The sequence below is a fragment of the Heterodontus francisci genome, chromosome 6 (assembly GCF_036365525.1).
Source record: "Heterodontus francisci isolate sHetFra1 chromosome 6, sHetFra1.hap1, whole genome shotgun sequence".
NCBI lineage: Eukaryota > Metazoa > Chordata > Chondrichthyes > Heterodontiformes > Heterodontidae > Heterodontus > Heterodontus francisci.
The window spans coordinates 112888319-112910370 of record NC_090376.1 but is presented as its reverse complement, the minus strand read 5'-3'; the positions used below and the strand labels follow the sequence as shown (position 1 = coordinate 112910370).

Below are 22052 nucleotides of genomic sequence, written 5' to 3'. Positions count from 1 at the left end.
TGATGCCAAGGACAAGTAGCAGAATGGATAACAAGCTGGCTACAAAATAGAACACAGATTTGGGGCTAAATGTAACCACTCAGTCCAGTAGAAGGTGGAAGTGGAGTTCCACAGAGATCCATGCTGGGACCACAGTTGTATATCATTTATATAAATGATTTGGTCTCAGGAATCAGAACAAATTTTGAAATTATACTTAACAATTGGAGGGCATACTTAATACTAAGGAGGACTGCAACAAGATACAAGACAACATTAATAAATTTGCAAAATGGGTGTGTAAATGGCAAATGAAGATCAATATGGATAAATGTGAGGGCAGCAAAAGAATCTTGGAGTACAGATTCACAAATCATTAAAAGCAGCAACCCAGGTTAACACAGGCACAAAAAAAATGCAAACAACGCACTGGGTTAATTTCTAGAGGAACAGAATTGAAAAGCAGAGAAGTTATGTTGAACTTATAAAAGAACCTTAATTAGATGAAACTGTATAGTTCTGGTCTCCAGAATTACAAAAATGGTACAGAGACGCTGAAGAAGGTGCAAAAAAAAAAAAATCAAAAATCACAAGGAAAATACCGGAACTGCAACTATTAGGAAATAAAGGCCTGCTCGAGTCCGGAAAAAAAAACCCCAATCCGAACGAACCACATCAGACCCGAGCCCAACCCAGCCCAAGTCCTTCCATTTTTTCCCCATGCCTGACCCAACCACCAGAATGTTCACTTTCTCCAGTTGACAACATTCATTTTACATCCGTAGCGCACTCACTGTACTTACCACTGTTGGATGGATGGAATGGAAGGAAGCTGCAGCCTGAGCGCGATGACGTCATAGAGACGCGCACTGTGCAGGCTCAGAGTCTGTGGAGTCCAGATGCACGTTTCCTTCCTTGATGTCCCGGACTCCCAGCTCAGGCAGGCTTTTCAAATTTTGACGCTAACTTACTCAACTTCCCTTTTCCTCTCAGCAGAGCAAAAGGTAGTACTGTGCGTGTCCGATCCAGACCTGGCCCCGGCCCTACCTGGACCCGACCTCGAAAGCCAGACCCGAAAGAGCGACCCGTCCCGAGCCCAACACATGTCGTCGGGTCCCGTCAGGTTCAGGTCAGGTAGCAGGCCTTTATTAGGATAGGTTGGGACTTTTTACTCCAGAGAAAGAGAAAACCAAGTGATGACAATAACAGATCTTTAAAATTATGAAGGGATTTGATAGGGTAGACGTAAAGATGTTTCCACTAAAATCTAAAACTAGAGGTCAGAAAAAGAAGATAGCCACCAGTAAATCCAATAAGCTGTTCAGGAGAAACTTCTTTACCCAGTGAGTGGTGAGAATGTGGAACTTACCAAGACATGGAGCAGTTGAATCGCATAGCATAGATGCTTTCAAGGAGAAACTGGAAAAGTACGAGGGAAAAAGGAATAGAAGAAATTGCTGATAGGGTTAGATGAATTCAGGTAGGAGGCTCATGCAAAACACAAACACCTGCATAGACCAGTTGCGCTGACTGTTTCTGTGCTGTAAATTCCATGCAATTCTACGTAAACAGTGGGTGGAACTTTGTGCTGGCGCTGGGGGTCTCTACGTCGGGGGAACCCAACGCAGAGATCCCTGCGCCAGCTCTTGTACAGAAGGCCCGTCAGATTTAGTACCCATGAGGCACTTAACTGGACAGCGGCAGGTCTTCCGTACGATTTAGGACCCCGCCGCCAGTATTCCCAGCCTTGCAGAGCTGCTAGCCTATCAGAGGCTGGCAGCTGCAGCCCCACCAGAGGCGGTGGCTGCTGCTGTAGCTGCAGCCACTAGACACCGAGGAACGGCGCTGGAACCAGGCTCAAGGCAGCTGAGGGTGGGAGGGGTCTCGGAGGAGGAGGGTAGGGGGGGGTCAGCACAAAGGGCAGGGAAGTGGCCCTCAGCAGGGCCCCTCCCTTCCCGATGCCGGGTCCCTCGTTCAAACACTAAGTGCCTTTGAATGAGGGACCACCACCGCCCTCCCCCCACCCCCGACCCAACCCCGCAGCCGGGAAGCAGCCCACATGGTTTTTCATGCCGTGCTTCCAGTGTGGTGACAGTCCCACCCACTGCATAGGTAACTGCAACTGACGTGGGAACAGGCCCTTAATTAGGGGTTAATTACCCAGTTAAGGGCCTCAATTATGATGAGGCAGGAAGGCAATACACAGGCCTTCCGGCCCAGACTAAATTTCGGCGGAGGCAGGATGGTTGGTGGTTTCGGGGTACCCCCCCACTCTCCCCCATGCCACCATCCCACCTGATTTCATGCTTTCTCCGCCTCCAAACCCGCCACAGGGGAAGAGCATAAAATTCCATCCCGTATTTGGTGTAATTGCATTTGTTTGAATAGATGCAATAAAAAAGTATAACCACTACCTAGGACACCTGTGAAATTGAAAAAAAGATTATTGTTTGAATCAATCCTCAAATCTTTTGGAAATGACTGACCTGGCAATAACAACAGTGATTCAAATTAAGTGTTAACTTCTCTGAAGGTCGAGAGGTGTGATTCACCAACTTCCTCTAAAAAGGTGCTTAATGAATTACTGAAGACCCGACATATCAAAGAGTACATTACCAGTAAATTCAGCAGCTTTATAAAGGTGAACAATTTAAAGAAACTTTGGACCATTTGTTAAAAAGGACAGTCACAGCTCAGTATTCAAAAACATTTCAGAAGGTTCTCAGAGCACAGAAAGTATGATATGCAGTGAGGCTAACAAATTTTCCATCATAAGACAGCAACATGAATTTCTTTTTGGAACAAATTGAATTTTACAACAGGTGAACAAGGAGTAAGAAAAGTCCATTTAACTCAACCAGCCCAATATTTTTTAATGGATCACAATTCTACTTTAATCACCATAATCCCCCAATTTCTTCACTCACCCAAAGGTCCTCTTAAACCCATTTAAACTGTTCAGATCAATGCTGGAAACTTATTTTACAAGTTGCCCCTTCACATTGTTTCTTACTCTTAAAATTCAACATTTTAATTTGTATCCTTTGGCATTTGAGCCCTCTGTTACACTTGTCAGGATCATCTTGCAATGCAAAGATAACTGCCAGATTATCTTCCCTGCTGCACACTACCTTCTTAAACACATCTCCCATCTCCTCCACCCACACCTCCAAGAACAAGTCCAAGGAGCTCACAGATTTCTTCATCACAAAGACTGAGACTATTCCATCAGCTGTCTCTGTCTACTTCCTCCCTTCTCGTAGCCTACTGGGCCAAACTTCACCCAACATTCTCCCCTGGCCTAACCCTGAACTTGCATCTTTCTCGCCTATCTCCCCTCTTGCCCTCTCTGAGCTCATCATGTCCATGAGACCCACCTCATGCTCCCGCTACCCTATTCTGACTAAACTGCTGACCATATAACTTCCCTACTTGACTCCCATGTTAACTGCTCTTGTTAACAGCTCTCTCTCCACTATCACCCTCTCCTGCAAATCTGAAAACATTATCCCTCCCCTCAAAAAAGCACTGACCTCTCCATTCTTGCACATGAAAGCCAATTTCCAACTCTCTTCCTCCCCAAAGTCCTTGAATGGTCGTTGCGTCCAAAATCCATGCCCATCTTTCCCGGAACTCCATATTTGAATCCCTCCAATCAGGTTTCTGCCCCTGCCACAGTACCGAAATGGTTATCAAATTCGCAAATTACATTCAAGTGACTGTGACAAAGGTAAACTTTTCCTTCCTGTTCTGTCTGCAGGTTTTGACAGGGTTAACCACACAATCCTTCTCCAATGCTGCTCCACTGTTGTCCAGCTGGGTGGGGCTGCACTCACCTGACTCCATTCTTATCTAATCATAGCCAGAGAATCAGCTGCAATGGTTTCTCTTTCCACTCCTGCACTGTTACCACTGGTGTCCCCCAAGGATCTATCTTTGGCCCCCTTCTATTCCTCATCAACATGCTGTCCTTCAGTCATGTCATCTGAAAACACAGCGTCAGTATCCACATGTACGCTGATGCCACCCAGCTTTACCCCTCTACTGTCTCTAAATTATCAGATTTCTGGTCTGTCATGAATTACTAGATGAGCAGAAATTTCCTCCAGCTAAATATTGGGAAGACCAAACCCATTGTCTTCATCCCCTTCCACAAACTCTGTTCCCTAGACACTGATTCCATCCCTTTCCCTAGCAACTGGCTGAAGATGTACCAGACTGTTCACAACCTTGGCGTCACATCTGACCCCAAGATGAGCTGCCAACCACATATCCATGCCAGCACTAAGACAGCCCATTTCCACCACCATAATATTGGCCAACTTCACCTCTACTTCAGTTCATCGGCTGCTGAAACCCTTATCCATGACTTAGTTACCTTAAGATGTGGCTATTCCAATACACTCCTTGCCAGCCTGTGCTGTGCTATCCTCCATATACCTGATGTCATAAAAACTCTGATGCTCTGACTCACCAAGCCCCATTCAGCCTGCACCCGTATCCTACAATGGTTCCTGGTTGAGCAACGCCTTAATTTTAAAATTCTTATCCTGGTTTTCAAATTACTACATGACTTCCCCCTTCTTTATCTCCTCCAGCCCCATAACCCTTTGAGATATCTGCTAATTCAGACCTCTTGAACATCCCCAATTTCAATCATTCCAGCATTGCTGGTTGTGCCTTCAGCTGCCTCAGCCCTAAGCTCTTTAGCCCCAACTTAAATGTCTCTGCCGCTCTACTTCTCTTCCCTCCTTTAAAGACATTCTTCAAAACTTATATCTTTAACCAAACTTTAGGTCATCTGCCCTAACATCTCTTGCTGTAGTACACTGTCAAATTTTGTTTAATAATGCTCCTGTGTTTTATTATGTTAAAGGTGCTATATAAATAAAAGTTGTTATTGTTGTAACCAAGGAACAACTCTTTGTAACAGAATAACAGAAACACAAGAAAAGTTAAGGCTTTTTGGGAATGAAGAAGTTGATGAGAAGTGTACCAAGGAATAACTGTGGGGACTGGGGGTTGGAGGAAAAGGGAGAGAAGATGGGCAACTAGAATTTTAGATGAGCAATAACAAAACAGGGGATAGGATTAAAGCCCAAGTAATAAAAATTGTTAATAACGAAAACGATAGGGCATTGGACAAAAAGAAGTATCTCAAGCACAAGTGTGCAAAGCAAGCGTATTATGCAACTTCAATTGATAGCAACAGATTCTTATTGGCTTAGCACTGGCTGCCAGCAAATCTGTGGTAAAGATTTTTGAGTGAAAGCAAACAATATACTTAATGCTGTTTCAATGCTACACACAAATCTTAAAAAAAAAATTGTACTATCTATGCTTTATAAATGGAACAATCCTATACAAAAGGAAAAAAATATTTACAACTTATATTCTAGAGGTATACAAGAAATTGGCTTGTATGCATTCAGAATTTCAATAAAGCAATAAGTGATCCTTACATTTTTTTTTGTAGTGGGGGTTGGAAAAAGAGGAAAAGAATCCTGAATTATACAGAAAGGAGAGCTAGACAGCACACATCTTGCTACATTCCTACTGTTTCTGACACACTGGGTTGGATTTTGTGTAGGAGGCGGGGCTCCCAGCACCAGACAAAGAAGACAGGGGGAACCCCACTTTGGCCTTTCCATGCCCCCGCCCCCCCCACACCCCGGAGTGATCCTCCATTTTTTTTTGCCCAAGTGCCCCGTGCTTGGATCCCTTCCCCTTAAGGGCAGGGATCCTACCTCCAAAAGCTGCTGGCCAATCAGGGCTAGCAGCTCAGCGGTATCGGCAGTGCCACCAGGAGCAGTGGCCACTGCCGGTATTAGAGACCTTGGACCCAGGCCCAGCGATGGAACCCCGGACCTCAGGTAAATGAGGTGAGGTCGCCGAGGCCAGTCTGGAAGGCCCCGGTGAGGGCGGGATGTTTGTAAAGCGCAGGGGGAGGGGAATTCTGGGAGGTGTATTGTTTCCCAGCCAGAGCCCTCCATGGGCCACAGATTGCCCAGAGGAGGCACATCCCTCTCTAAGCCTACAGGGAGGGTGCCTCATTTTACAAGATGCCTTCCATCACTGGTTAGATCCCAGTGGCGACGGGAAGAGGCCCTTAACTGGCCATTAATAGGCCACTTAAGGGCCACAAGTGGCCTCTCGGCAAGAAGTCCGTTGTCAGCCTATCATCGCTTGGTGGTGGGGCGGCGACGGGCCCGCCATGCCCTGTTACGATTCTATGGGCCCCACTGCCTTTCCTCACATCGGGGCAGGGTCACAAAATAAAGCTCACTGTTTCTAGTTGGCAAAGCAAACTACAAATGAAACCATCAGAACTATACTGTACAATGTTGATTTTTTTTTTTACATTCGAGACATGAATTCTAATTTAAATCATTGCAACAGGGAATAGAGGGAAAATACATCCTAGAGGGGAAAATATATTGTATTGTAAATTGAGATTAACCACACTTCAATTTTGGAATAATATGCATCCAATGACACCAAATATTGTACTTAAAGTGCACTAAGAGACATCGATCGTACATTTTCCATACAGTACCTTACAAACGAATGCCCAATTGATTTGCAGAAATCCTCAACTGCCACTGCCTTGTGTGCCTGCATAGTCGAGGCAAAACCAGGCAGGAAAATGATTCCTGGGCTTCTACCTTTTATTTTCCTATATGCTAATTTTGGTTGATTTGAACGAGTTAGGTATTTGGTTGACTTCTTCCGGCACTCTAGAACAGTAAAACATGGATCAACATATACAAGCAATCTTCACACTGGTTAGATACAAATCGGCTCAAACTTGTTGATATGCAACACATTTGAAAGGCTTACATTTCAGCAGTTCAAAACAGAATTTTCCACATTTATTGTTACGTGATCACTCATGACATTGCTTATGCACAAAATGGGAAAAGAAAACTGTATCTTCCCGTAAAGTTTCCTTCTGGCTTGGTTTTTGTTTGCATTTCAAGCCTCCTTTCTTTATGTCTTTCACAGTCTCTATCAGTGTTCTCTCTGTGTCTGTCTCCAACTCTTATTACCCTCTTAGAGACGACAAGTCTCTTCTTCTCTCACTGTATTGAAGACAAGGGCCCGAATTTTGCAGTCAGCAGCTAAGAGACAGCGCTTACCGCTGACCCCGAGAAAAGCTCCACAAAGATTTAGTGGGCTCTAGAGTATCATTTTCCTTTAATTCATCATGACGTTGAGTTTGGCAACATTTGTGGCATCTAGCAACAATATAAGCAAGGGTTGTATATAGACCCCAAACTGTAGTGGTGATGTTGGGAATGGCATTAAACAGGAAATTAGAGACGCATGCGAAAAAGGAACATCTGTATTTATGGGTGAATTTAATTTGCATATAGAATGGGCAAATCAAATTAGTCACAATACCGTAAAGGAGGAATTCATGGAGTGTATACGGGATGGTTTTCTGGACCAATATGTTGAGGAACCAACTAAAGAGGCCATCCTAGACTGGGTATTGTGTAATGCGAGGGGAATAATTGGCAATAAAAACAAGAAATGCTGGAATCACTCAGCAGGTCTGGCAGCATCTGTGGAAAGAGAAGCAGAGTTAACGTTTCGGGTCAGTGACCCTTCTTCAGAACTGACAAATATAAGAAAAGTCACAGATTATAAGCAAGTGAGGTGGGGGTGGGGCAAGAGATAACAAAGGAGAAGGTGTAGATTGGACCAGGCCACATAGCTGACCAAAAGGTCACGGAGCAAAGGCAAACAATATGTTAATGGTGTGTTGAAAGACAAAGCATTAGTACAGATTAGGTGTAAATACACTGAATACTGAACAGCAGCAAGTGCAAACCTGGAAAAAACAGTGGGTAAGCAAACTGAACAAACTAAGATGAAATGAAATAAATGCAAAAAAAGATTGTAAAAAAGAATGTAGAAAAAAGGAAGAAAAAATAACTAAAAATGAAAGTAAAATGGGGGGCTGTTAGGCTCTGAAGTTATTGAACTCAATGTTCAGTCCGGCAGGCTGTAGTGTGCCTAATCGGTAGATGAGATGCTGTTCCTCGAGCTTGCGTTGGTGATTGGCAATCCAGTTGTGCAAGACCCCTTGGGGATAAGCGACCATAATATGATAGAATTCTTCATCAAGATGGAGAGTTACGTAGTTGATTCTGAGACTAGGGTCCTGAATCTTAGGAAACTACGAAGGTATGAGGTACGAGTTGGCTATGATGGATTGGGAAATATTACTTAAAGGGATGACGGTGGATAGGCAATGGCAAACATTCAAGGAGCGCATGGATGAACTGCAACAATTGTTTATTCCTGTCTGGCGCAAAAGTAAAACGGGAAAGGTAGCCAAACCATGGCTTACAAGGGAAATTAGAGATAGTATTAGATCCAAGGAAGAGGCATACAAATTTGCCAGAAAAAACAACAGACCTGAGGATTGGGAGCAGTTTAGAATTCAGCAAAGGAGGACCAAAGGACTCATTAAGAAGGGGAAAATAGAGTACGAGAGTAAGCTTGCGGGGAACATAAAAACTGACTGTAAAAGTTTCTATAGGTATGTGAAGAGAAAAAGATTGGTGAAGACAAATGCAGGTCCCTTACAGTCAGAAACAAGGGAATTTATTATGGGGAACAAAGAAATGGCTGACCAACTAAATGCATACTTTGGTTCTGTCTTCACAAAGGAGGACACAAATATCATACCAGAAATGTTGGGGAACACAGGGTTTAGTGATTGGGAGGAACTGAAGGAAATCAGTATTAGTAGAGAAATGGTGTTGGGGAAATTGATCGGATTGAAGGCTGATAAATCCCCAGGGCCTGATAATCTACATCCCAGAGTACTTAAGGAAATGGCCCCAGAAATACTGGATGCATTGGTGGTCATCTTCCAAGATTGTATGGACTCTGGAACAGTTCCTACAGTTTGGAGGGTAGCTAATGTAACACCACTATTTAAAAAGGGAGGCAGAGAGAAAGCATGGAATTATAGACCAGTCAACCTGACGTCAGTAGTGGGGAAAATTCTAGAGTCCATTATCAAAGCTTTTATAGCAGAGCACTTGGAGAAAAATGGTAGGATCGGACAAAGTCAGCATGGATTTACGAAAGGGAAATCATGCTGGACAAATCTACTAGAATTCTTTGAGGATGTAACTAGTAGAGTTGATGAGGGGAGCCAGTGGATGTGGTTTATTTATACTTTCAGAAGGCTTTCGACAAAGTCCCACATAAGAGATTAGCGTGTAAAATTAAAGCACATGGGATTGGGGGTAGTGTATTGTGATGAACAGAAAATTGGTTGGCAGACAGGAAACAAAGAGTTGGGATAAACGGGTTTTTTTCCGAATGGCAGGCAGTGACCAATGGCGTACCGCAGGAATTGGTGCTAGGGTCCCAGCTATTCACAATATATATTAATGATTTAGATGAGGGAACGAAATGTAATATCTTCAAATTTGCAGACGACACAAAACTGGGTGGGAGGGTGAGTTGTGAGGAGGATGCAGAGAGGCTTCAGGGTGATTTGGACAAGTTAAGTGAGTGGGCAAATGCATGGCAGATGCAGTATAATGTGGATAAATGTGAGGTTATCCACTTCGGTAGCAAAAACAGGAAGGCAGATTATTATCTGAACAGCTATAAACTGAGAGAGGGGAATATGCAACGAGACCTGGGTGTTCTCGTACACCAGCCGCTGAAGGTAAGCATGCAGGTGCAACAGGCGGTAAAAAAGGCAAATGGTATGTTGGCCTTCATAGCGAGAGGATTAGAGTACAGGAGCAGGGATGTCTTGCTGCAATTATACAGGGCTTTGGTGAGGCCACACCTGGAATAGTGCATGCAGTTTTGGTCTCCTTATCTGAGGAAGGATGTTCTTGCTATAGAGGGAGTGCAGTGAAGGTTTACCAGACTGATTCCTGGGGTGGCAGGACTGACGTATGAGGAGAGATTGAGTCAGTTAGGATTATATTCGCTGGAGTTCAGAAGAAGGGGAATCTCATAGAAACCTATAAAATTCTAACAGTAGTTGACAGGGTAGATGCAGGAAGGATGTTCCCGATGGTGGGGGAGTCCAGAACCAAGGGTCATAGTCTAAGGATACGAGGTAAACCTTTCAGGATGGAGAAGAAGAGAAATTTCTTCACCCAGAGTGTGGTGAGCCTGTGGAATTCACTACCACAGAATGCAGTTCATGCCAAACTATGTTTTCAAGAAGGAGTTAGATATAGCTCTTGGGTAAAGGGATCAAAGGATATGGGGAGTAAGAGCGAACAGGTTACTGAGTTGGATGATCAGCCACGATCATAAAGAATGGCGGAGCAGGCTCGAAAGGCCGAATGGCCTACTCCTGCTCCTATTTTCTATGTTTCTATGTAAGTAGCAGGCAGATTGCTCAGCTAAACCGAGTGAAGAATTTTCATAGGAAGGGAGTAAATTAGCTTCAAAAGTAACGGTAAGGAATTTAGATTGTAGTGGGTAGTGTTTGGAGTACAACAAGGCCCCAAGCGTAATTAGTATTTTTTAATTAAAGGGAGTAACTAAGTAATCTAAAGGCAAATCATGGCAGGACAGCTCGCACCGTGATATGCTCCTCCTGCGCTATGTGGGAAATCAGGGATGCTTCCAGTGTCCCTGACGACCATGTGTGCAGGAAGTGTATCCATCTGCAGCTACTGCCTACCCGCATTACGGAGCTGGAGCTGCGGGTGGATTCACTGTGGAGCATCCGCGATGCTGAGATCGTCGTGGATAGCACATTTAGCGAGCTGGTCACACCGCAGGCAAATGTTGCAAAGGCTGAAAGGGAATAGGTGACCACCAGGCAGAGTACAGGAAGCCTGGAGTCCCCTGTGGCCATCCCCCTCTCTAACAGATATACTGCTTTGGATATTGTTGGGGGAGATGGCTCAGGGGAAAGCGGCAAGAGCCAAGTTCATGGCACCATGGGTGGCTCTGGTGCACAGGAGGGAAGGAAGAGTGGCAGGGCAAGAGTGATGGGGGATTCAATTGGAAGGGTAACAGGCAGGTGTTTCTGCGGCCGGAAAAAGAGACTCCAGGATGGTATGTTGCCTCCCTGGTGCTCGGGTCAAGGATGTAATGGAGCGGCTGCAGGGCATTCTGAGGGAGGAGGGTGAGCAGCCAGTTGTCATGGTACATATCGTTACCAACAACATAGGTAAAAAAGGGGGAAGAGGTCCTACAAGCTGAATATAGGGAGTTCGGATATAAATTAAAAAGTAGGACCTCAAAGGTAGTATTCTCCGGATTACTACCTGTGCCACGTGCCAGTGAGAGCAGAAATAGCAGGATATATCAGATGAATAAGTGGCTGGACAAATGGTGTCGGGGGGAGGGATTCAGATTCCTGGGACATTGGGACTGGTTCTGGGGAAGGTGGGACCAGTACAAGCTGGACGGGTTGCATCTGGGTAGGATTGGGGCCAATTTCCTCTGGGGGTGGGGGGGTGGTGGTGTTTGTTAGTGCTGTCGGGGAGGGTTTAAACTAGAATGGCAGGAGGATGGGAATCTGAGCAGGGAGACAGAGGAGGGGGAAACAAGAATATAAATGAAGGACAGAAAGGTAAGGAACAAAAGTGAAAGGCAGAGAAAACAAGAGCGAGAAACAAATGGGGCCACAGTGCAAAATAAAGCTCAGAGGACTAACAATGTTAAAAAGACAAGTCTAAAGGCATTGTGTCTCTTAATGCACAGAGCATTCGCAACAAGGTAGATAAATTAACAGTGCAAAGAGATATATATGGTTATGATATAGTTGCGATTACAGAGACATGGCTGCAGGGAGACCAAGGATGGGAACTGAACATCCAGGGGTATTCAATATTTTGGAAGGAAAGGCAAAAAGGGAAAGGAGGTGGGATAGCATTGCTAGTTAAGGAGGAAATCAATGCAATAGTGAGGAAGGATATTGGTTCGGAAAATCATGATGTGGAATCTGTATGGGTGGAGCTAAGAAACACCAAGGGGCAGAAAATATTGGTGGGGGTTGTCAATAGGCTCCCAAACAGTAGTGGAGATGTAAGGGATGGCATTGAACTGGAAATTAGAGATGCATCCAACAAGGGTAAAACTATAATCAGGGGTGACTTTAATCTACAAATAGACCAGTCAAACCAAATTAGCAATAATACCGTGGAGGAGGATTTCCTGGAGTGTGTACGTGACTGTTTTTTAGACCAATACTTTGAGGAACCAATGAGAGAACAGTCTATCCTAGACTGGGTATTGTGCAATGAGAAAGAATTAATTAACGGTCTTGTTGTGCAGCGTCCCTTGGGGAGGAGCAACCATAATATGTTAGAATTTTTCGTTAAGATGGAGAGTGAAGCAGTTGAATCTGAAACTAGGGTCCTGAATCTAAATAAAGGAAACTACGAAGGTATGAGGTGCGAGTTGGCTATGGTAGATTGGGGAACTTTACTAAAAGGGTTGATGGTGGCTAGGCAATGGATAACATTTAAAGAACGTGTGCATGAATTACAACAATTATTCATTCCTGTCTGGCGCAAAAATAAAACTGGAAAGGTGGCTCAACCGTGGCTTACAGAAGAAATTAGGGACAGTGTTAGATCCAAAGAGCAGGCATATAAAATTGCCAGAAAAAGCAGCAAGTCTGAGGATTGGGAGCAGTTTAGAATTCAGCAAAGGAGGACAAAGGGATTGATTAGGGGAAAATAGAGCATGAGAGTAAACTTGGAGGAAACATAAAAACTGACTGTAAAAGCTTCTGTAAATCTGTCACAGAGTCATAGAGAGTTACAGCACTGAAACAGGCCCTTCGGCCCACCGAGTCTGTGCCGACCATCAACCATGCATTTATACTAATCCTACATTAATCCCATATTCCCTACTACATCCCCATCTTCCCTCAATTCTCCTACCACCTACCTACACTAAGGGCAATTTACAATGGCCAATTTACCTATCAACTTGTAAGTCTTTGGCTGTGGGAGGAAACCGGAGCACCCGGCGGAAACCCACGTGGTCACAGGGAGAACTTGCAAACTCTGCACAGGCAGCATCCAGAACTGAACCCGGGTTTCTGGAGCTGGAGCTGGAGCGGAGGCTGCGGTACTAACCATTGCACCACTGTGAAGAGAAAAAGATTAGTGAAGACAAATATAGGTTCCTTACAGTCAGAAAAGGGGGGAATTATAATGGGGAACAAAAAAATGGTAGAACAATTAAACAGATACTTTGGTTCTGTCTTCACAAAGGAGGACACAATAACCTCCCAGAAATGTTAGGGAACCAAGGGTCTAATGAGAGGGAGGAACTGAAGGGAATCAGTATTAGTAAAAAAAAAGTGCCAGGGAAATTAATGGGGTTAAAGGCTGACAAATTCCCAGGGCCTAATAATCTACATCCCAGAGTACTAAATGAAGTGGCCCTGGAAATAGTGGATGCATTGGTGGTAATCTTCCAAAATTCTATAGACTCTGGATTGGAGGGTGGCAAATGTAACGCCACTATTTAAATAAGGAGGGAGAGAAAAAATAGGGAATTACAGACCAGTTAGCCTTACATCAGTACTGAGAAAAATGCTAGAATCTATTATAAAGGATGTGATAGCAGAACACCTGGAAAGCATAAACAGGATTGGACAAAGTCAGCATGGGTTTATGAAAGGGAAATCATGCTTAACAAATCAACTGGAATTTTTTGAGGATGTAACTCGTAGAATAGATAAGGGAGAACCAGTGGATGTGGTGTATTTGGATTTTCAGAAGGCTTTTGATAAGGACCCACATAAGAGGTTAGTGTGCAAAATTAAAGCACATGGGATTAGGGGCAATATACTGGCATGGAATGTGAGCTGTGAGGAGGATGCAAAGAGGCTCCAAAGTGATTTGGACAAGTTGGGTGAGTGGGAAAATGCATGGCAGATGCAGTATAATGTGGATAAATGTCAGGTTATCTACTTTGGTTGTAAAAGCAGAAAGGGGGATTATCTGAACGGTGATAGATTGGGAAAGGGGGAGGTGCACCGAGACCTGGGTGTCCTTGTACAACAGTCGCTGAAAGCAAGCATTCAGGTGCAGCAAGCAGTTAGGAAGGTGAATGGTAAATCCTCTTGCAATGAAGGCCAACTTGAGTACAGAAGCAAGGGTGGCTTATTGCAGTTATACAGGGCCTTGGTGAGACCATATCTGGAGTGTTGTGTGCAGTTTTGGTCTCCTTATCTGAGGAAGGATGTTCTTGCCATGGAGGGCAAGAGTTACTAAGCTGATTCCTGGGATGGCAGGATTGACGTATGAGAAGAGACTGGGTCGACTAGGCCTGTATTCACTCGAGTTTAGAAGAATGAGGGGATCTCATAGAAACCTATAAAGTTCTAACAGGACTAGACAGGCTAGATGCAGGGAGGATGCTCCTGATGGATGGGGAGGCCAGAACCAGGGGTCACAGTCTCATATACGGGGCGTGCCATTTAGAACCGAGATGAGGAGAAAGTTCTTCACTCAGAGGGTGGTGAACCTGTGGAATTCTCTACCGCAGAAGGCAGTGGAGGCCAAGTCATTAAATATATTCAAGAAGGAGATAGATATATTTCTTCATGCCAAAGGGATCAAGGGATATGGGGAGAAAGCACGAACAGGGTACTGAATTAGATGATCAACCATGATCTTTTTTGAATGGCGAAGCAGGCCCGAAGGGCCGAATGGCCTACTTCTGCTCCTATTTTCTATGTTTCTAAATGGAGAGGGAGAGGAGAGGGAGAAAACAGGGAGCAAAAAGCAGGTTTTATAATTCACATATTGATCATTTTGCAGAAATCAAAATAATGATTGAGGCATACAGATGGGATTAAGAAAGCAGCTGAAATATCACAAACATTAAAAAATTATTTTTAAAATGGAATTTTTGAATGTTCTTGAGGGAATGACACTCCACATCTGTATAATTAGTTTTTTCAGGGCTAGAGAGGCTAATCAGCAGTAATTTTGACTTATTGGGCCGTTAAAAACTCAGTTACACCTTTACAGTATGAATAGTGCATAAACAGCTAGAAATCATGTTAATTCTGTGTTGACTGCATCTGTGAAGAGTACAACAGCACACTGCCTATGGAGAAGCATAGTATCACTTCCGTATTTCCGTGTCTATCTGTACATGTGCGGATGCCAGAAGTTGCCGTCAGTTTTACGCAGTAATGCCAACAAGCGATGACAGTTTTGCCATCTTTATAACAGCAAATTACAGGCCTGTATTTATGCACACATGATTTCCTATGGCATTACTCACAAGTAACATGTGCTCTGATCAATGATTTCTGGCATTCACTATGGTCTTGTTGCAACCTAAATAAGCACAGTAACATAGCAAACTTACTCAAACAATATTTAACTGTCTGCTTTAAACTTACTGATAGCTACGGAGGTACACAAATATTATATCTATGTATCCTGCAGCATTACCTAGAATTGTATGAAACCTGCTTAAAAAGTAAGAAAATGTTTTTCTCCTGCCAAAACCTGGTGTTCCTCATAATTTACATCATGGACAGAGAAATTCAGCTGTACAGCATCTGCATTTCGCGTGTTACACATGCACATATTTCTGATTGGAGGCGTGCCACCCACTATATTGGGTGAAGTGCTTGTGCTGGCATCATGAGTGCACATCTAGGACATTCAAAGGTGGAACTAATTTCTTTAAATTAAGGATCTACACATCTGAAATGCCGAGTGTTTCACTCGCCTTGTGCTGCACTTGCACAGCACAATGTGATGCTAACTGGCAGGAGTGCTCCTCGTGACCCCACATTAAAAGAACGCAGGTCACTCCCCACAACTCAGCTACTGATCAGCCTTACCCAATCATCAATCTACACTCCACCTAGCAAACACCCCACCCGTGGCCATCAACTGGTCCCTTTTTCTGACTTACTTGACCTTGACAATTGCCCGACCTTCAGTAATGTTTCACTGGTCAGATGCCTCTTACACTCCACATTTCATCCACTTTGTTGAAATTAGGCCCCAGGTCAAATATCGGAGGAGGCTCAGGCATTGTCCCCTGCTCCCCTCACTTGCCTCAAAATGGGTCCATGGTGTTCATACTGTTTGGCTCAGTTGGTAGTACTTTTGCCTCAGAGTCAAAAGCTTGCAGGTTCAAGGTCTAACTCAGCATTTGAGCACACAATCTTAGCTCACAGTACTTAAAATGCAGTACTGTGTGGGGAATCCTTGCAGTTACTGACACCCTTCCAGAGATTCTCTGGCCTTCTCAAAGGAAAACAAGCATTTACATGGCAGAAAATGTTCATTAGCATACAACAGAAATAATGCCCTTGCTATGAACTCCCCACCCGTAAGGGAGGGTTGGGGGTGAGGTTTTTAAGGTAAAATGTGTAACCCGTGCCCAACACGGCAAGCATGCCACCACATCGGCATATCAAAGTGTCCTGTCATAGAGAGATGGGACACTTATTAACATAGTTAAATCGGGATCCTATAATGCAATTGAGAGCCCAATTCAAAATTAACTGGTGCTGTATGGTTTTCCTGGGGAATCGGGAGACTTGGCAGTGAAACAGAGTCAAAAGCTATTCTCTCCCCAAAGGCAACGGATTCTTTTAACACTCCTTGCGGGCCAGGAGATGCAGCAGTGTGCCAACTGGACCCCTCTAGGAAGCTTTCAGCTCGCCCCAGACCTAATCTCCAGCCTATACCCCACCCCCCGACCTTCCACTACCAACGCCTTGAGCCGTTCCAATCACAGGCCTCCTCCTCCTCCCAGCCTACAAGATGCAAATAAGATGACAGCCAAATTATTTGCTTGTTTCTGGAGTAGGACTTGAACCCAAGGCCTTCTGACTCAGGTAGAAAGCCACCACTGAGCCACAGTTGGCATCCAGACATTTCTGTATTTAGGTTTCTAGCACTTTAAATATAGTTTCTACAAGAACAGAAGTGTTTCAACTATGAACTATGTACAAAGGGACCAAGAGGACACTTGGCCCTGCCATCACTAAAGTTGCTCCCCTGAAGTTGGCAGATGGTGATGTACCCACCGACAGAAGTAAACAGATGTCCCGCTAGGCTGAACACCACTATGAGCTGTACTCCTGAGAGTCAGAAATCTCCCAGTCTGCGCTTGACACTCTCCTGCAACTTCCTGTCATGGATGATTTAGATGACGAATCCTCATCAACGGAGCTCGAGATGGCCATTGAACGTCTAGTGAACAGAAGGGCACCTGACAAGGACAGAATCCCAGCCAAACTGCTCAAGCATGGAAAGTCCCATCTATGGTCGCATCTTTATGACCTTCTCCTTCTCTGCTGCAAAGAAGGCTCTGTTCCACAGGAGATGCAGAACGTTAAAATCATCACACGATACAATAAGAAAGATGACAGAGGAGACTGCAGCGACAGGGCATCTCAGTCCTTAAGGAAGGCCTTTGCAGGGCTCATATTTAAAAGACTCCATTTACTTGCAGATCAAGTGTACCCTGATGGACAGTGCAATTTCTATGCTGACAGATCTTCTGTGGACATGATCTTCTCCATATGCCAGCTACAAGAGAAGTGCAAAGAACACAGTATACCCCTTTGCCTTACTTTCATAGCGCTTGCTAAGGCATTCAACAAAGTCAGCAGAGCAGAGCTCTAAAAGATTTTGGGAAAAATTGGCTGTCCACCGAAGCTCCTCAGCCTCATCCGCTCCTTCCATGACAACATGCACCGTACAGTTTGATGGCTCCACTTCCGACAATTCTGGAATGAAGAATGGCGTGAAACAGGGTTGTGTCCTAGCCCCGACTCTGTCTGACATCATCTTCTCCATGCTCCTGACCTTCACCTTCCCTACAGATATGGAAGGGGTCTACTTGCACATTAGGTCAGATGGCAAGCTCTACAATTTATCAAGGCTCAAAGTGAAGACAAAATCACATCACGTTGTTATGGCCACGTTGTGCGACGTGGGTGGTTCCCACTGTTCAACTCCCTCCCTGACCCTAACAAGTGCATTTGTAGTAAGTGTTTAGCCCCTTGGGATTTTATTTTTCAAATAAACAGACAGTGACAGGTCTTCTTGTAGGTTTTAAAAAACAGAAAGTCAATTGCTTATTGATCACTATGCCTGATCCCAAAATTGTCACCTCATTCGCTCTACACGCCCGCGTACACACACGAAGAAACAGACAGAGAAGACAAAGAGTTAGGTGGGTTTTTGTGGGGGAGAAGGGTTACAATAAACCTGTTGAATTCTCTTGAGATGCGAAGTCCAGATAGATGCAGGCCTAAGATAATTGTAGATTTCTCTATTGATTGAAGGTGCTGTTGAAGAGGACGGGTCAGTTCCAGCTCTCTCTCTCTCTCTCTGCTGTATTTTTTTTTTCACAGGGCAGGTGCTTTCTGGATTGCTGGAATGCCAGCTATTACAAGTAGTTTCACCTTCTGGGTCAGTCCCTCTCTGTGCCTGATTTTTCAAAAAAAGGTAAAACTCTCACTTCTCATCTCAGGTTAAGAGACATTCTGGTTTCTTTCCTATGGTGATCGCACAATGGCCCATGACATTGTTTCTTCTAAAACAAACGAGGTGTGAAGTAGAGATTTAACTCTGGAATGTTTTTGGGATAGGTGTGAGATAGGTTTCATTAACACTCTTTGGCTTTGAAGATTTGTCCTTTGTCTTTGTCAGACTGTTTGAATATATAAAAGTTAATCCCCTTTTTCTTCGTTGGCCATTTTGGACCACTGTTCACTTTAAAAAAAATAAAAGTTCATTTTTTTCTTATCAAGTCAATTTTCTCATAACTCTTCAGAGTTACTCTGTTGATATTGCATCATCACACCTGATGCACATCCTGATCAGAGAACTCCTCTATGCTGATGATGCAGTGCTAGATGCTCTCACGGAAACTCGTCTACAAAGACTAATGGACTGACTCTCTCATGCCTGTAACTTGTCCTCCTTTACTATATGCATTAAGTAAACTGTGGTCATGGGACAAGGTGTTGCATCTCCACCCAGATCACACTAACACCCTACTGGAAGTGATTAGAAATTTCTGCTACCTTGGGTCCATGGTGCCCCTTGATGCAGAGCTCGATACACTGCAGAGCAGTGACTACCTTTGGCCGACTCACGAGACACCAATGGGACAACACTAAACTGACCCTTTGGACCAAGCTGATGGTTTAGAAAGCCTGTGATCTCAGTAGCTTGCTGTATGGCTGTGAAACATGAACAGCTACCAGGAAAAGAAACTCAGTAATTTCCATCTTCATTGTCTGCAGCGCATTATGTGTATATCCTGGCAGGAGGAAAAAAAAAAATCACAAATGCGACAAGCCTCTCAAAGGCAGAGCTATCATATGTGTTGGCATCAAACAGAGGCAGCTTCGCTAGACAGATCCGCCGGATGGAAGACGGTGGCACACCCAAGGACCCTCTGTATGGTGATGTAGCCGGGACCAGACGACCAACGGGATGCCCAAAGCTCTGCTTCAAGGATGCTTGCAAGCGTAACATGAAGGCCCTAAATGTTGGCTATCGCAACTGGAAGTCACTAGCTGGCGAAAGAGGGAAATGGCAACACATCCTGTGGCCGGGCATGCACCACCACCACAACCAGTGACTACAGCAGCTTGGCAACAGGCGCCAATGCCAAAAACAACTCAGAGTCACTTGGCAGCTTCATGTGCAGCAATTGTGGCAGATCCTGCCTCTCAAGGATTGGCCTTCACCGCTATCAGCAAAGGTACACCAAGAAATCCCACCGAAATGGATTGTTTGCTGCATGCCCATCATCTTTTGTAGATGGTAGGATGCCAACCAGGAAGCAGTTCAGAGGAGGTTCACTGGGTTGATTCCTGGGATGAAGGGGTTGTCTTATGAGGAAGTGTTGAGCAGTTGGGCCAAAACCAATTGGAGTTTAGAAGAATGACAGGTGATCTTATTGAAACATATAAAGATTCTGAGGGGGCTTGATAGGGTAGATGCTGAGAGGATGTTCCCCCTCGTGGGGGAATGTAGAATAAGGGGCCACAGTTTCAAAAGAAGGGGTCTCCAGTATAAGACAGAAATTAGGATTTTTTTCTAGCAGAAGGTCATTAATCTTTGAACATAGGAGTAGTAGGCCATTCAGCCCTTCAAGCCTACTCTGCCATTCTAGATCATGTCTGATTGTCTACCTCAAAGTCAAATTCCCACACTATTCCCATATTCTTTGATGTCACTAGCAACTAGAATTCTCTTCCCCAGAGAGCAGTGGAGGCTGGATCATTGAATACGTTCAGTGCAGAGTTGGACAGATTTTTGATCTACAAGGGAGTCAAGGTTTACTGAGGGCAGGCAGGAAAGTGGAGTTAAGGTCACAATCAGATCAGCCATGATTTTACTGAATGGCAAAGCAAGCTCAAGGAGCCAAATGGCCTCCTCCTGCTCCGATTTCTTAGGATCTTACATCACCCCTTATGTAGGAATATTTAGCCAATAATCAACCATGAAAGCCAGACAGAGAACATTCACAAATAATAAAATGGCCACAACTGGATTTAAATATCTACTGTGAGGAAGCACTAGATGTACTAAGATCTACATGATGAGCTAACTTTTGCCAAAGACAGAGCACTAAGAGCAAAGTAAAAACTGCTACCCAACCAAAATAAGGTGCCAGTTCCTCAGGGCACTCAACGAATTAGTATAAGTCAGCACTCCACTTTCTCATAGCTTACAGAGTTTTCCGTCTCAAAAAGTTTGGGTCTAACTGGCTTTGCTGTTTCCCCTCACAACTGGCCTGTACAATGTTGTCTTACCAGATGCTGGGTGATAGAATATGGGCACTACAATGTTAACAGGGCATGTCTCAGCACATCAATCCCTCCCCATTTGTCACTTACGATACAGGCTAATCGGCTTCCTCCTGAACAATGTTCAGTGGGTACAAGTGTAAGGAGAGCAAATTCAGCTCCAACTGCCAGACCCCGCTGCGCCTCCTGTTCCTGCTTTAAATAAACCATGCCGCTACCATAGTCGAATAGCTTCCAAGCACAACCACAGAAATCTTCACCAACTTACCCACATAATGAGGAAACCTGGGTCCCCGCCGCCACACAGCTGCACTTCTCAAACCGACCAAGCCCAGCAACCCACTCATCGCAACAGCCGCCATGATATCTGGAGAGGGGCGGGGAGCAAAATACTGAATATTAATAAGCCTGGAAAGGGGGTGGAGCTCGTTTCTGAATATTAATATGTTTAGGGGGGGGGGGCCCATGCGTTGAGTGTAAATAAGCCCGGGGGAGGGGCCATGCGCTTAATATTCATGAGACCGAGCCATAACAGCAAAGCCGCTGCTTGCACATTGCCGTTTTAACATCACTTACATCCGGGCATGGGAGGTCGACCTCTGACCCGGATCGCAGGTGGCAACCGGGCAGTTGAGTTTAGTGTTGTGGTTAAAGTTGGAGTCCAATTACGGATATCTCAGCAGGTAATGGGTGTTGTGAACTACAGAGCACGGATGTAGAACTGTCCAAGTACCGGGAATGGTTGTCGTGATCTGTTGGAGTTGGTATTTGAGTTCAGCCCATCCTTTAGATAGGGTTGTCAACTACTGTTTGAGGCTTTGCTGGAGGTTTGAGCTGTGATGTGCTGACTGCATGACCTGATCTAGTGATGCCTGATCACCTGACTTCTACAAATGTGGTTACATTTACCTTTATAAAGATTGGGTATATGTAGTTCATTGTCTTTGCCCATGGCTCCAAGAACCAGGAAATCGTTCATGAGCAGGCAAAGAGAGAATAATTGTTTCCAATCAGTAACAAATGATAAATTACTGAACTTGCCCTGATAAGTAAAAGTAAGTTGCTTTATGAAGAGCAGTAATATAATAACTTACTATTACTTTATAAGTAAGTTTGCTCACAAAAGAGGGGGACGATGCAGATATTGTAGTTAAGAAAGAGGTGTGTTAAGTATTGGATGTGATAAACATAGGGAGAGAGGAAGTATTAATGGGATTAGCATCCTCGAAAGTTGATAAATCACCAGGGCTGGATGAAGTGCATCCCAGGCTGTTAAAAGAAATAAGAGAGG

At 44.4% G+C, this 22052-nt stretch overlaps 1 protein-coding gene across 2 annotated transcripts in view; it reads right to left on the bottom strand.

Annotated features, from left to right (window-relative positions):
• The window catches only part of abhd10a (abhydrolase domain containing 10, depalmitoylase a), a 56498-nt gene extending 35341 nt beyond the window's left edge, over window positions 1-21157 (bottom strand). Inside the window, exons 1-3 of one of the 2 annotated variants that reach the window (XM_068032905.1) lie at window positions 21030-21157; window positions 6536-6716; window positions 3513-3648 (exon numbers count right to left, since the gene is read on the bottom strand). In XM_068032905.1, coding sequence (XP_067889006.1) covers window positions 3513-3648; window positions 6536-6716; window positions 21030-21123 — 411 coding nt within the window. In that variant the 5' untranslated portion in view covers window positions 21124-21157. The remainder of the gene's footprint in view (window positions 1-3512; window positions 3649-6535; window positions 6717-21029) is intronic. The other variant, XM_068032906.1, reaches the window with a different exon arrangement.
• Window positions 21158-22052: the final 895 nt, after the last annotated feature.